At 43.6% G+C, this 12,342-nt stretch overlaps 1 protein-coding gene across 3 annotated transcripts in view; it reads left to right on the top strand.

The window, feature by feature from the left end:
* ankrd44 (ankyrin repeat domain 44) overlaps positions 1-12,342 on the top strand; it is a 29,953-nt gene that overhangs the window by 9,989 nt on the left and 7,622 nt on the right. For 2 of the 3 annotated variants that reach the window (XM_086123995.1, XM_086123993.1), the window contains exons 5-20: positions 743-943; positions 1,599-1,686; positions 2,783-2,925; positions 3,001-3,213; positions 3,878-3,956; positions 5,214-5,328; positions 5,414-5,496; positions 7,206-7,314; positions 9,173-9,241; positions 9,536-9,676; positions 10,622-10,687; positions 10,869-10,980; positions 11,100-11,171; positions 11,333-11,534; positions 11,615-11,702; positions 11,767-11,884. In XM_086123995.1, the coding sequence (XP_085980121.1) occupies positions 743-943; positions 1,599-1,686; positions 2,783-2,925; positions 3,001-3,213; positions 3,878-3,956; positions 5,214-5,328; positions 5,414-5,496; positions 7,206-7,314; positions 9,173-9,241; positions 9,536-9,676; positions 10,622-10,687; positions 10,869-10,980; positions 11,100-11,171; positions 11,333-11,534; positions 11,615-11,702; positions 11,767-11,884 (1,899 nt within the window). The remainder of the gene's footprint in view (positions 1-742; positions 944-1,598; positions 1,687-2,782; positions 2,926-3,000; positions 3,214-3,877; positions 3,957-5,213; positions 5,329-5,413; positions 5,497-7,205; positions 7,315-9,172; positions 9,242-9,535; positions 9,677-10,621; positions 10,688-10,868; positions 10,981-11,099; positions 11,172-11,332; positions 11,535-11,614; positions 11,703-11,766; positions 11,885-12,342) is intronic. The other variant, XM_086123994.1, reaches the window with a different exon arrangement.

Genomic DNA, 12,342 nt, shown 5'->3' with positions numbered 1-12,342 from the left:
AACACACCTACAAATAAAAATAGCAGAATATTGTGATCAACAGTGACAAGTGTCCCTTTTATTGGATTTATAACCGTAATCTATAGTGACCTCTCCCGATTTGTGGTGTCATTCCCTCTTTCATTTGTTTTTGTACTCCTCCCATTTTTCCCATCTCGTTTTAAACTTCCCTACTTGGACCCTTAATATGTATGTGAATCTTTCCAACTCAAATATTTCTCCCACTATTTCCAGCCATAGGTTCTTTGTTGGCGGGTCAGTTTTAAACCATGTTCTTGTTATGGCTTTCTTGCTGGCACCCAGCAACACTTTTACCAAGTACTCGTCACTCGTCAGTACATTTCCTTGATTTATATCGCCCAGATACATCACTAAGCCGGTCTTTGGTATTTCATAACCGATTATCTTCTTCAGTTCTCTCCAAACCTCTTCCCAATAACATTTCAGCCTTCGACATTTCCAAAATATGTGTGCATGATCTACAGATCTGTCCTGTCCACATAACCGCCAGCACTCACTCTGCCCTTGTTTGTATTTCCCGGTCATCTCTGGGGTTATAAAAAATCTCATGATATTTTTCCAACCAAACTCCCGCCAACGTCTCAAAGCGGTTGTTGATTGTTGTATCCTGCACATATTCAAGCATTCTTCTTCCGTTATCTCGAGGCAATCTATTATTATAATCATATAAGTGTCTTTCCACTTGAAAAAAATGAATAGCACGTTGGTGTTTTCCCTGCAGGAAGCAGTGCGAGTGTTGATCCGCCACTCGGCCGACGTCAACGCCCGCGACAAGAACTGGCAGACGCCGCTCCATGTGGCCGCTGCCAATAACGCGCTGCGCTGCGCTGAGATCATTATCCCAATGTTGAGCAGTGTGAACGTGTCGGACCGCGGTGGACGCACCGCTTTGCACCACGCTGCCCTCAATGGCCACATGGAGGTACTACACACTTGATCTGGTTTTGTTCTTCAGCCATTCAAATGCACCCAGGGCAGCCTTCAGCACACATATTTATGCATTTCATCAATTTTAAGAATAGGTTTACACACTGTACTTTCGACAAAAGGATGTACTGTATCTTATTTTTTACATTGTAGTGTTTCTTTAATTAAGCAACGAATGTACTTTTGGTGAAACATCAAAATCACATCAAAATAGCAGTCCACGCATGTTGTTGTCCACTGCCTACATATAATATATTCACCCAATTACAGATGGCAGAAGCAGCCTTCTGTCAATTGAAAACCCTCGCTGGTGACACCATGAGCAAGCACTCAAAAAATTATTTTAATAAAATGGACAAAATTTAAAAAAAAAAGCTTTTAAATAACTACGTGAGGTCCCACTTTATGATTTTTTGGGGACAGAAAATGTGGACATTTTTTTAAACCGCACATTGGTTAAAAAATATGTATCTATCACTTAGTTTTGGCCTGGAATGGATGAATTGGATTACCATTCATTTCAAAGGAAAACATGATCTTGATTTATGAACATTTGAGGTTACAAACGGGATCACAGAATCACCAATTAAGTTAATAACTTGAGGTTCCACTACAAAAAGAATGTGTGTGTGTGCGTGTCTGTGTTTCAGATGGTGAATCTCCTCCTTGCCAAAGGAGCCAACATCAACGCTTTTGACAAGAAGGATGGGCGAGCGCTGCACTGGGCAGCCTTTATGGGTAAGATATTACACTGCTCAAAACATTAAAGTTCCTTTCGAGTTTTGTTTCTCATTACATTATACGTTTTTGAGATAATTGCTGAAAATGTGCAAAGACTGAGGACTATGTTGTACTCACTTGTGGAGATATAGCATTACATTTTACCATTCGTTTTTCCTGATTTTTGCTGCTTGCTAAAATTGGTCTAGTAATGCACTTGAGCCCCAGCATGAGTCTCCCCTCTCCCACGATGTAAAGGTTTGAGCCCCTTGTTTCACACCAGCAGTTATCCGGCATAATTGTTAAGTGCCGTTAGCAAGCTAGCTATGCCTATAGGCTGAAAATGCATCTTCTATTGGCTCGTGCGCTGGCCTGGCTGCTTTAGAGCGCCCCATTGTCGAATGAGAGTGTGCGCACGTCATGCTGACACTGGTGGAAAGATTTTTATTTATTTTGAAGGCATAGTAGGTTACAGTGACAAAAGCATGGAGAAACACAACAAGACGCACAACGAAATACAGTTCAAAAAAACAACAACAACAGAACAAAACACATACACACAGCGTAGCGAAATAAAAGCAATATGGGGTAATGACTGTGGTCTGTGGGATCGAAAGATAGCCAGCCAGCTTCCTTCACCGCCCAGGACGACCTAAAATGAGCAAACTTGGAGAATGGGAATCGAGATTTAGCACTACCACAGGTCACAATGATGTTCAGGCTACTTTTTTTTCTGTCGGCGGATGGGGAGAACTTCCTCTGCCCGGTTCGAAACAAAGAATTTAGGTTGTAAATGTGGGCTTTTGGTAGTGTTAAGGCCAGAAGACTAGAGTGGTTAGCGCGTCGACCTCACAGTGCAGAGGTACCGGTTTCCTCCCACATTCCAAAAAGCATGCATGACAGGCTGATTGAACACTCCAAATTGTCCCGAGGTGTGAGTGTGAGCATGGATGGTTGTTCGTCTCTGTGTGTCCTGCGATTGGCTGGCAACCGGTTCAGGGTGTCCCCCGCCTACTGCCCGAAGACAGCTGGGATAGGCTCACCCTTGTGAGGATAAAGCGGATCAGAAAATGGATGGATGGATGGATTATTTATGTGTTGTGTTCCCCTGCAGGTCATTTGGATGTGGTGTCGCTGTTGGTGAGTCAGGGGGCGGAGCTCTGCTGTAAGGACAAACGAGGGTACACGCCCCTGCACACGGCGGCATCTAGTGGACAGATGGCAGTGGTGAAGCATTTGCTCAACCTCGCCGTGGAGGTACTGACCCTCTATTTCGGCAGTACTTATCATCAGGTCGGCTGAAATCATCTTTGTTTCTTTTGTTGGGGACAGATCGACGAGTCCAACGCCTTCGGCAACACGCCGCTGCATGTGGCATGTTTCAATGGCCAGGACGCTGTCGTCAGCGAGCTCATCGACTACGGCGCCAACGTCAGCCAGCCTAACAACAAAGGCTTCACGCCGCTGCACTTTGCGGCCGCTTCTACGCACGGAGCCCTCTGTCTGGAATTTCTAGTTAACAACGGCGCCGAAGTCAACGTGCAGGTACGACGGAAAAGCATACCTGTCAACTTGTACGTTTTGCCCGTATTTTATATGTTTTTTTTATCATTTCAAATCATGTACGGCGTATTACAACTTTTATACGGGGGGGGGGGGGACAATTGTGAACCAATCTCACAAAAACCATTTTGGCTCAAATCCAGATCGTCTCACCTGCTGGTAGCCAACGACAATGCCGTCGTCGATCCCTCCTATTGTCATGGCAAACCAGCAAAAGTAATCCTCAATCGTATATTTTTTTTCATCGCCGGGTACGGTCGGATTGATAAAGCATGATGTGCGCATGCGCGGTAAGCCGTTGGACGGGTTTTTGTTGCTTTGTAAGGGGAATCATAATCATTTATAAGGGCAGCTATTAGCCAAGGTTGACAGGTATGGAAAAGTAACTTTTTTTCCCTCCAATTTCTTTTCCAATGACTGTGCAGAGATGTGAATTTCACTTTAAGTTGATAAAAAAATATGTGGAGTATAATAGGAATAGAAAAACAACAACCCATCCCAAAGAAATATCTGGATTGATACAGACAACACACATGATTACGGGTTTCTCACAGGCGCACGCTAAAGTAGAACAGATTTTTTTTTCTAACATGATTATTTTTGACCTGTGGATGTTTTTCATGACGGGATTCTTTCCTTCCTACAGAGTCGAGACGGGAAGAGTCCTCTCCATATGACGGCAGTGCATGGTCGCTTTACTCGCTCTCAGACTCTCATCCAGAATGGTGAGTCGTCCGCTTGATGTGTGTGTGTTTTTTTTTTTTTTTCAGAGCAGAACACAGGTTGTATTTAAATTTGGATGGGGTTCAAATTTTTGTAACAGTGATTGATGTTTCAACCTGGTCAAAAAGTTTTCTCTTTCTTCAGTATTGTACCAGTACTGTGAATTTTAGAGGGCAAAAATTATGCAATACCATAATTTTCATCCATCCATTCTCTGATCCGCTTTATCCTCACAAGGGGTGCGGGGACTGCCGGAGCCTATCCAAGCAGTCTTCAGGCAGTAGGCGGGAGACACCCTGAACCGGTTGCCAGCCAATCGCGGGGCACACAGAGACGAACAACCATTTGCACACACACACTCACATCTGGGGCCAATTTAGAGTGTTCAATCAGCCTGCCATGCATGTTTTTGGAATGTGGGAGGAAACCGGAGTACCCGGAGAAAACCCACGCAGGCACAGGGAGAACATGCAAACTCTACTCAAATCCTGCACCTTGGCACTATGAGGCGGATGTGCTCACCAGTTAACCACCGTGCCGCCCACCATAATTTCCTAATCCTGATATTTAGAGGGAAAAAAAGGCAGTGAAACCGTGCCCAATTCTGTGCCAGATGGGGCTGGATGATTACTTTTCCACAATCTCGACCTTACGTTATAACTAAACGAGCACTATGTGTGTGCACATTTTGAGCCAGCATCCTTGATCACCCCTTTCACTGAAGTGTGGCTTGACCTGCTCGGTACGTTTTGCCAATGGAGATTGCGTGCTTATCTATTTCTTCCAGTGGTACATGTGAAGTTATAAATACTATTTGTTAAATACTATTTTCAAATACAGTATGTATTAGTTGGGTCTTGAACTAAAAAGCAATCGCACGCTTAAACCCACAAACATAGCATAATTGTTGTGTGTCTTAAAGCCAAAATCGGTATGTCACTCATGGGTCATCTTAATACACTCAACTTTTGTGGTTCATGGAAGTAAACAATGATGTCACTCATGTTTGGCACAAGACTGGATTCAAAGGCTGATTACACAGTAGGACATTTCAAACTCAGACGAACTAAACTCCATCAGTGCATAATGCGAAAACAGTATAGCTGATGATTATTATCGTTGGAGCAAGTGCTTAAGGCGCATGGAGCAACAACACACACAAACAGAGAAAACTACACCCTCAGGCAAAACAGGGTTCATTCCATGCCTTTCAAGTGTGCAATTTGATCTTCGCTAACGTCAGGCGTTGTGTGTGTCAGGCGGAGAGATCGACAGCGTGGACAAGGACGGCAACACGCCGCTGCACATCGCTGCTCGCTATGGCCACGAGCTGCTTATCAACACGCTCATTACCAGCGGAGCAGACTGTACCAGGTATTGCGTCGTCCCCGCTGACAAAAAGCAACAATTGCACCCAAGGTGAAACGTAGCTCACTGTTGTCCGTCTGCTTCCTGAAAGGCGAGGCGTCCACGGCATGTTCCCCCTGCACATGGCTGCCTTGAACGCTCACTCGGACTGCTGCCGCAAGTTACTATCCTCAGGTAATATGCGGGACGTTTTGTCATGTGACTTGAGTTGTGACATTGGCTGCTGTTGTGGCATTGTTTTAACCCTTGCATGCACCAATAATGATAACCTGATAACATGATAAGCTGTTCACTGTAATAACCGCTGTACCTGAAAGGGTTACCGGTAATTTAAATGGATGCATAGAAAAAGGGCTGATTTACTGTACTAAAGGCATGAGCGAAAACAAGCACTGGGCGCACCTTGGATTGCACCAAATAGTTGTGCTGTTCATTTTACAGATTCTGAGAGGCGTAGATACAAATCGTGCAGATGAATTTAGCATGTACAACATAATTTAACGAACCTAAGATGAAAGGAGATTGCTGAATTTTCATTTGTAAATAGCATGAGAGGTAGGCGCAAACGGCACTGCTCTGAGTCACCATGACAAGGAGGCCCAGGCAAAACCTGGGTCAACCTTTGAAATGCCAGAAACAAAAATTGTTGCCGCATGCCCCTCTATTTGACAAGGCAATTCGGGAGCTTCTGAATGATGAAAGTCTGATTATAGACAATCACAATTGGGAGTCATGCTAGATCACTAATGACAACACTCCTTTCAGGTCTGTGTTTTTCTTGCGCCTCTGATTTCAGAACACTGTAACAATTGTCTCCCTCTCCCAGAGCAGTTTTTGACCGCAGTGTTACGCAGACTGAGCACATACAGTCAATATTCATGCACTTGGGACAAGTTGAATCAGACAAAACATGACTTTCCCAAAAATGATCAGAATGCACGATTTCTATTCTGCTGCTTAGTAATTTACTTTTCCAGTTCTATCGCTTTAAATTTTATTTTGCGCTGTGAGGCTCTCATATTTTCCATGGTAAAAAAATGGCACAGCTGTCTCAAGAGCAAGCGGTTTTTGGATACTTTACAAGATAACAGCGTGCCTTTGGAAATTGTGTTGTTCCAAAATATTTCGGTTTCTAAGCCCAACTGAGAAAAACAACACTACATATTGAGAGCAGTCAGAGAGCTTCTAACTGTCGTTATTTCTGCCATCTGTTTTTTTAATCCCAGCAGGTATGGATTTTTTTTTCCATTTCCCAATATACATATGACACTTTGGCTACAACCAATTGTGAATATTTACATCCCAAACTAATTTAGACATACAGTGAAAATATTCTCTGTAAAAAAATGAGACTTGAACTCGTTCTACTAAATACCGGTACTTTCTGCACAAGAAACCCACTTTTTAGAACTTGACACCTCCAGTGAGAGTTGAAAGATCCTCCCCACTGCACATGTGAGAAGGAGAGGGAGAGGGATAGAGAGAGACAGAGAGCGACCCTACCCCCCGTCATGGAATACATTGAAATCATACAAATTTACCACAGTAGCTCACAAATCCTGAACATTTTGTTCTTTAAATTCGAAAATGGATGGCTGCATGCGTGGATGGATAGAATGGCGGCTAACTGTTAGCATTTTTTTCTTTTTTTTGTTATCTTTCAGTGTTTGTGCTTCGTTAAGTGATCCTGCACCCGAATGCACTCTCACCTAACCCGTTTCCTTACCACCTGTCTCACTAATTCCTGTCTCTCCTTCTCTGTCTCTCTTTGTCCCACCCCTTCCTGTCCCTTTCACTACCGCTTCCTGTCCTTCTCTCTTTGTGGCGGCCGCTGCTGTTTGTCCTGCCCCGCTCCTTCTGTGTCCCTGCGCCGCCCTCTTCAGGCCGGAGATTTAGCATAATGTGTAACGACTCGGTCCTGTGTGCAGGCTTTCAGATTGACACCCCCGACAGTCAGGGAAGGACGTGCCTGCACGCCGCCGCCGCCGGAGGGTGAGGGTTGTGTTACGAAAATGTCCACTTTCCAATAAAGTTTGAGGAATGTTGGCCAACAGAACACAAATGAATCCAAAAACGAAGCAAGGTTGGATTTATACTTTTGGTCCCAGTGCCCATGAGATTTTTTTCTTTGCATGCACATGTCAAAGTGAAACGTGTCCGCTACAGATGTGTAAAAAAACCAAAAGACATTTTAAATAATAATAATAATAATACATTTTATTCATAAGCGCCTTTCAAAATACCCAATGACACTTTACAATAAAAAAAAGAGCAATAAAACCACATGTCTTTAAATTTGAATGAAAAATGTAATTAAAATAATCTGCAGCTAATATGGCACAAACTTGTAAATCTTTACAGTACGTTGCCATATTGTTATTTTAGGCCTTTTATATGTTTGAGTGAACCAGCGAAACACGCTGTTTGCCCATCTTTGCAATAACAGGTTTTATGCGAGCCCATTAGTCTAAACACGTTTTTTATCCATCTCGGGGGGCTGAGATTTAGACACGACACCGCCCTGTGCTGTCGACTGAAATTTACATCAAATTGCCTAGGGCTGCAACTATCCACTATTTTGCTATTCGGATATCCTACTGAAAATTCTATTGAATAATTGGGTATTCGGATGAAGATAAAACAAAAAAAAATTTTTTTCTTTGTTATAAGTACTGAAGACAAAAGAACATATTTCCACTTAATGGTAAACATCTGCCTGGTTTTCATTTTTAGATTTGTAACATTTTATACTTAAATTTAAATTGTGCAGAGCAGCACACTATTTTCCTCTCATGAAACATGAGTGAGATATTAGACAAATCTCTCCCTATAGTTTTAGTGACGTCAGAAGCCCAAGAACAATTTTACAGGCTGAAACAGCGAGTGTTAGGTACTGGGTACTAGCAAGCGCCAACAGCGCCCAAGTCCTCCATATAAGAGAGCCGACGGATTATTTTTCAAAAGGAGTAGATATAAATGACTCCACACACTTGGATGCTGAGCCTGACACAGTAGCCATTCCAACTGATCACTTTTTAACAAACCAGGCATACGGTATTCAAGTGTGTTGTTTTAGCCGAGCAAAACCGCTTCTGACGTCACTTCGTCTTGCTAGCGCTAGCTAGCGCTGGACCCGTCACTCATCACTGGCAACAGGCGCCATACAATACAACGTCTGTAAAATCAAGTTGTTTTTATTAGAGCCCTTAATTGGAGATTGAACGTTATTTTAGGGAGCTGTTGCGTTGGTAACAACAGATTGTGATGGCAAATGCTCCAAATGCAGTTTGGAAGACAAGTCAAGTCAGCCATGACATGCTGCCGCGAACAACTTCAAACTAAAAGCATGCCTAGGCATGGGTGTCCACATATTATTGTTAAGATAAGGTTTATTTTGAAGTTGGCCTTATTACTGTGTTGGCAGCATGTTACTGTCATGTATACCATAAACAATTGTAGCTGGGGTGATCTTGGCTTCTTCTTGGCAATGTACACGTAAATAAGTGGATACCCGAAAATGCCTCAGGCCCGCATTACGAATGTCATGATTCACCTGTTTCTGGATTTGGTCACGTGACATTCGCACGAGTGCATTTTGACGTTAGTTTCCATTGACAGCAGGGGGTTAAAATGAGAGCCCCCTGTGATGAATGAAAACGGGTGGATTAATCAGCTTGATTCTTATTCCACAAACACAATATTAATTTGAATTATCTGTTTAAACGAGTGGGAGTACACGTAACATATTGCCAAAAAACACTTGAGTTCCCCTATAGGTAGTGAAAACGTGATCAAATAAATGTGTTGTTTTGTGCCTCATACGATGCTGGTGTTTCTTATATGAGTGCAGTAACGTGGAGTGTGTCAAGCTGCTCCTGACAAGTGGCGGTGACCACAACAGGAGAGACAACTGCGGCAGGTGGGGTGCTTTGTATGAACAAGAACAGAAACTAGAATCGGGAAATATTTTTGTTGGCTAAAATAAAGACAAAACCAAGAGTTAAAAAAAAAAAACTGCACAGTAAAGGCAAAACCATTTTTTTTCAACGATTATAACCGTAGTGTACACAAACTGCACATGTCAGTTATTTGAATTGGGTAGTTTGTTGTGCCTTGGCGGAGGTCTGCGCTCTACTGAGTAACATCCCAGCGACTGCTGTTGACATACAGTAGACCCATATTTGGGCATTTTCCACTTATGTGTCTCCTTCAGGACTTCTCTGCACTATGCTGCCGCCAGTCGACACTATCAGTGTCTGGAGACGCTGGTGGTTTGCGGGACGGCAATCAATGCCACCGACAAGTGGGGGCGCTCTGCTCTGCATTATGCTGCAGCTTCCGACTTGGACAGAAGGTAAGAGGACAACTGGACACTTCATTCATTGGTTACTCTTACTGTGCCATTTCATGAAATCTAAATAAAATAAAGTGGCAAAACACACTGAAAACCATCGGTGCTCAAGTCCCATCCTCGAAAGCCCCTTTCCATCCTGGTTTTGATGACTCATAACTGTCACGCTTGCAAGGTAGTGGTGGACCCCAAAAAGCAGGCAGGGGGAGGAGCAGGGTGTACTTGAAAGATTGAATTAAAACTCAGAAAACTAAATCCAAAACAAACAAAGTACAAAGTAACAAACAAAAAACCATGACTGAAACAAAAACTATCAATAACCAAAACACTACCAGAACAAACATGACAGCAGCATACAAACAACCACAAACAATGAGTAGTCGGCCGGGAGTCCTTTTATAGCCACTAGTTACCGAACAACCAACAGGTGTGCAGCTGCAGGGAAAAGCCCCACAGTGCCACCTGTTGGTCACAAACCAAAACATGACAATAACGTTCACATTCCTGTGACTGTCTCACAATGTTTCAGTTCATTGCCGTCTTTGTGTTTTTTTACAACATCTGCTTTGGCAATTTTAGTGCTTCTGCTTTCTTGTTTTGATAGGCGACTCTTGCGTAGTGAGATCTTACGTGTTACAAGAGTCACATGAATTTATGGCAAAACGATCTGTTAAAAGGACTGATTAATAGTTTCATGAATCGATATCAGGTGATGAAAAGGATACTCGATTCCATTCGATTAATCGATATTTTAAAAGCAGTCCTCTTTGAGAAATACCGATGCTATTACATGCTATCATAACGGTCAAAACACCCCCCATAATTCATTTTTGTGTCGCGCTCACAATCTAATAAATGGTAATAAAAGTTCAACCAGGACACATCTCATTCCTGCCTGTTGCATGAGTCAGTGTTGTGCAATAATGTGTTATTAATACTGTCTTTCAGGCGACGTGTTGCTCTGGAGCCTGAAAGTGAAGGAGTTCAGGCAGAGAGGGAGAAAGAAGCAGCACTGTAAGTTCGCTTTTCTGACTTTTTCTGTTTAAAAAAAAGCAAAAAAAAATAACCCTGCTACAGGATCAGGTGGGGGAACGCGTCACCTGGACAGATTCAGAGAAGCAAGATTCTTCTTTCAAAGAATTGTTTTGATGCCTCTTTTCCTCTGACTTTCTTCAGGCTTGTGATTGTTTTTCAGATGTTTGGAATTTCTGCTTCAGAGCGGAGCGACAGCCTCGCTCAAAGACAAACAAGGATATAGTCCTGTTCACTATGCCGCAGCCTACGGACACAAACACTGCCTGGAGCTGGTCAGTCCACACACATACACACACACACACGCACACACACAGACACACACGCACACACACACACACACAAAGTGTGCAGTTTGACAGGTTGCATGCACTGACAACATGTGACCTTGTAGCTCCTGGACAGAGATGACGGTTACCATGACGACCTTGAATCTCCCAATGCCAGGAGCCCCCTGCACCTCGCTGTGAGTCTAAATACAGAGCAACTTCCTGTCTACTCACTCACTCGAATGACTTCTTTTACATCATGTGAAATGAATACAACTCCATATGTATGACCTGTCGATAAAAAATTGCTCTTGAGAGATTGATGTCTTTTAAAAATGATTGTGTTGGCTGTGCGCAGGCGTACCACGGTCACTCCCAGGCCCTTGAGGTGCTCCTGCAGGGGGAGAGGGAGGTGGACCGGGCGGACGAAGCCGGCCGCACCCCCTTGGCCATGGCGGCGCTGCGGGGCCACGCCGACTGCGTTCACGTTCTCCTCGGGCAGGGGGCGTCGCCGCACACTTGTGACACGCGGCACAGGCGCACCCCCGTACACTTAGCAGGTGGGGGTAAACGTTTCATGTTGTAGTTAAGCGACGAGTTCACTGTGTGCTAACATTTATGTTTATGCGCCGTTGTGTAGTGATGAACGGTCATACGACATGTTTGCGCCTCCTGCTGGATGAATCGGGGAACGCGGAGCTAGCTGACATCGCCGACTGTCAGGGACAGTAAGTCACGTCTTTGTACGCACACCGATGCACACACGCATTCGCATGCTGTCTATGTGTGCAGGACACCTCTGATGCTCGCTGTGGCGGGGGGTCACGTCGACGCCGTCTCGTTGCTGCTTGAGCGGGAGGTGGATGTCAACATGGCCGACAAGCACGGCTTGACTGCGCTGCACCTCGGGGTGAGTGAGCTTCACATCACTTGATGAGTGGGAAATGGTCGAGGCCAGCAAATCCGATCAGAGGCACTGACCTAAATTTTCAACCTAAATTAGAATATTTGTTTCATGATTTTTTTATTATTTTTTTCCTAAAAGCTTTAAGTACCCTGTGTGGATTTAAAATGTTTTTTGTCTCATCAGATTTCAGCCTGGAAAAAAAAAATTGCCAACCCTCTTTTAATGAAAGAAAAACCCACGGCGGTCACAGAAATAACTTGAATCTGACAAAAGTAACAATAAATACAAATTTTATGAAAGTTAAAAAATGAAAATCAGACAGTGTTTATGGATTGAGGTTCAACGGAATGATTTTGAAAAACAAATTCAGGAAACAGGCCTGGACAAAAATGATGGTACCCTTAGAAATTAAATTGGCCTATTTAAAGGGTGACAAGTGGTCACCGTGCTCTTTGAAGTAG

The sequence above is a fragment of the Hippocampus guttulatus genome, chromosome 11 (assembly GCF_054856545.1).
Source record: "Hippocampus guttulatus isolate MCC_2025c chromosome 11, RoL_Hgut_1.0, whole genome shotgun sequence".
NCBI lineage: Eukaryota > Metazoa > Chordata > Actinopteri > Syngnathiformes > Syngnathidae > Hippocampus > Hippocampus guttulatus.
The sequence above is the reverse complement of the archived record's forward strand: the minus strand, read 5'-3'. Positions and strand labels throughout refer to the sequence as shown.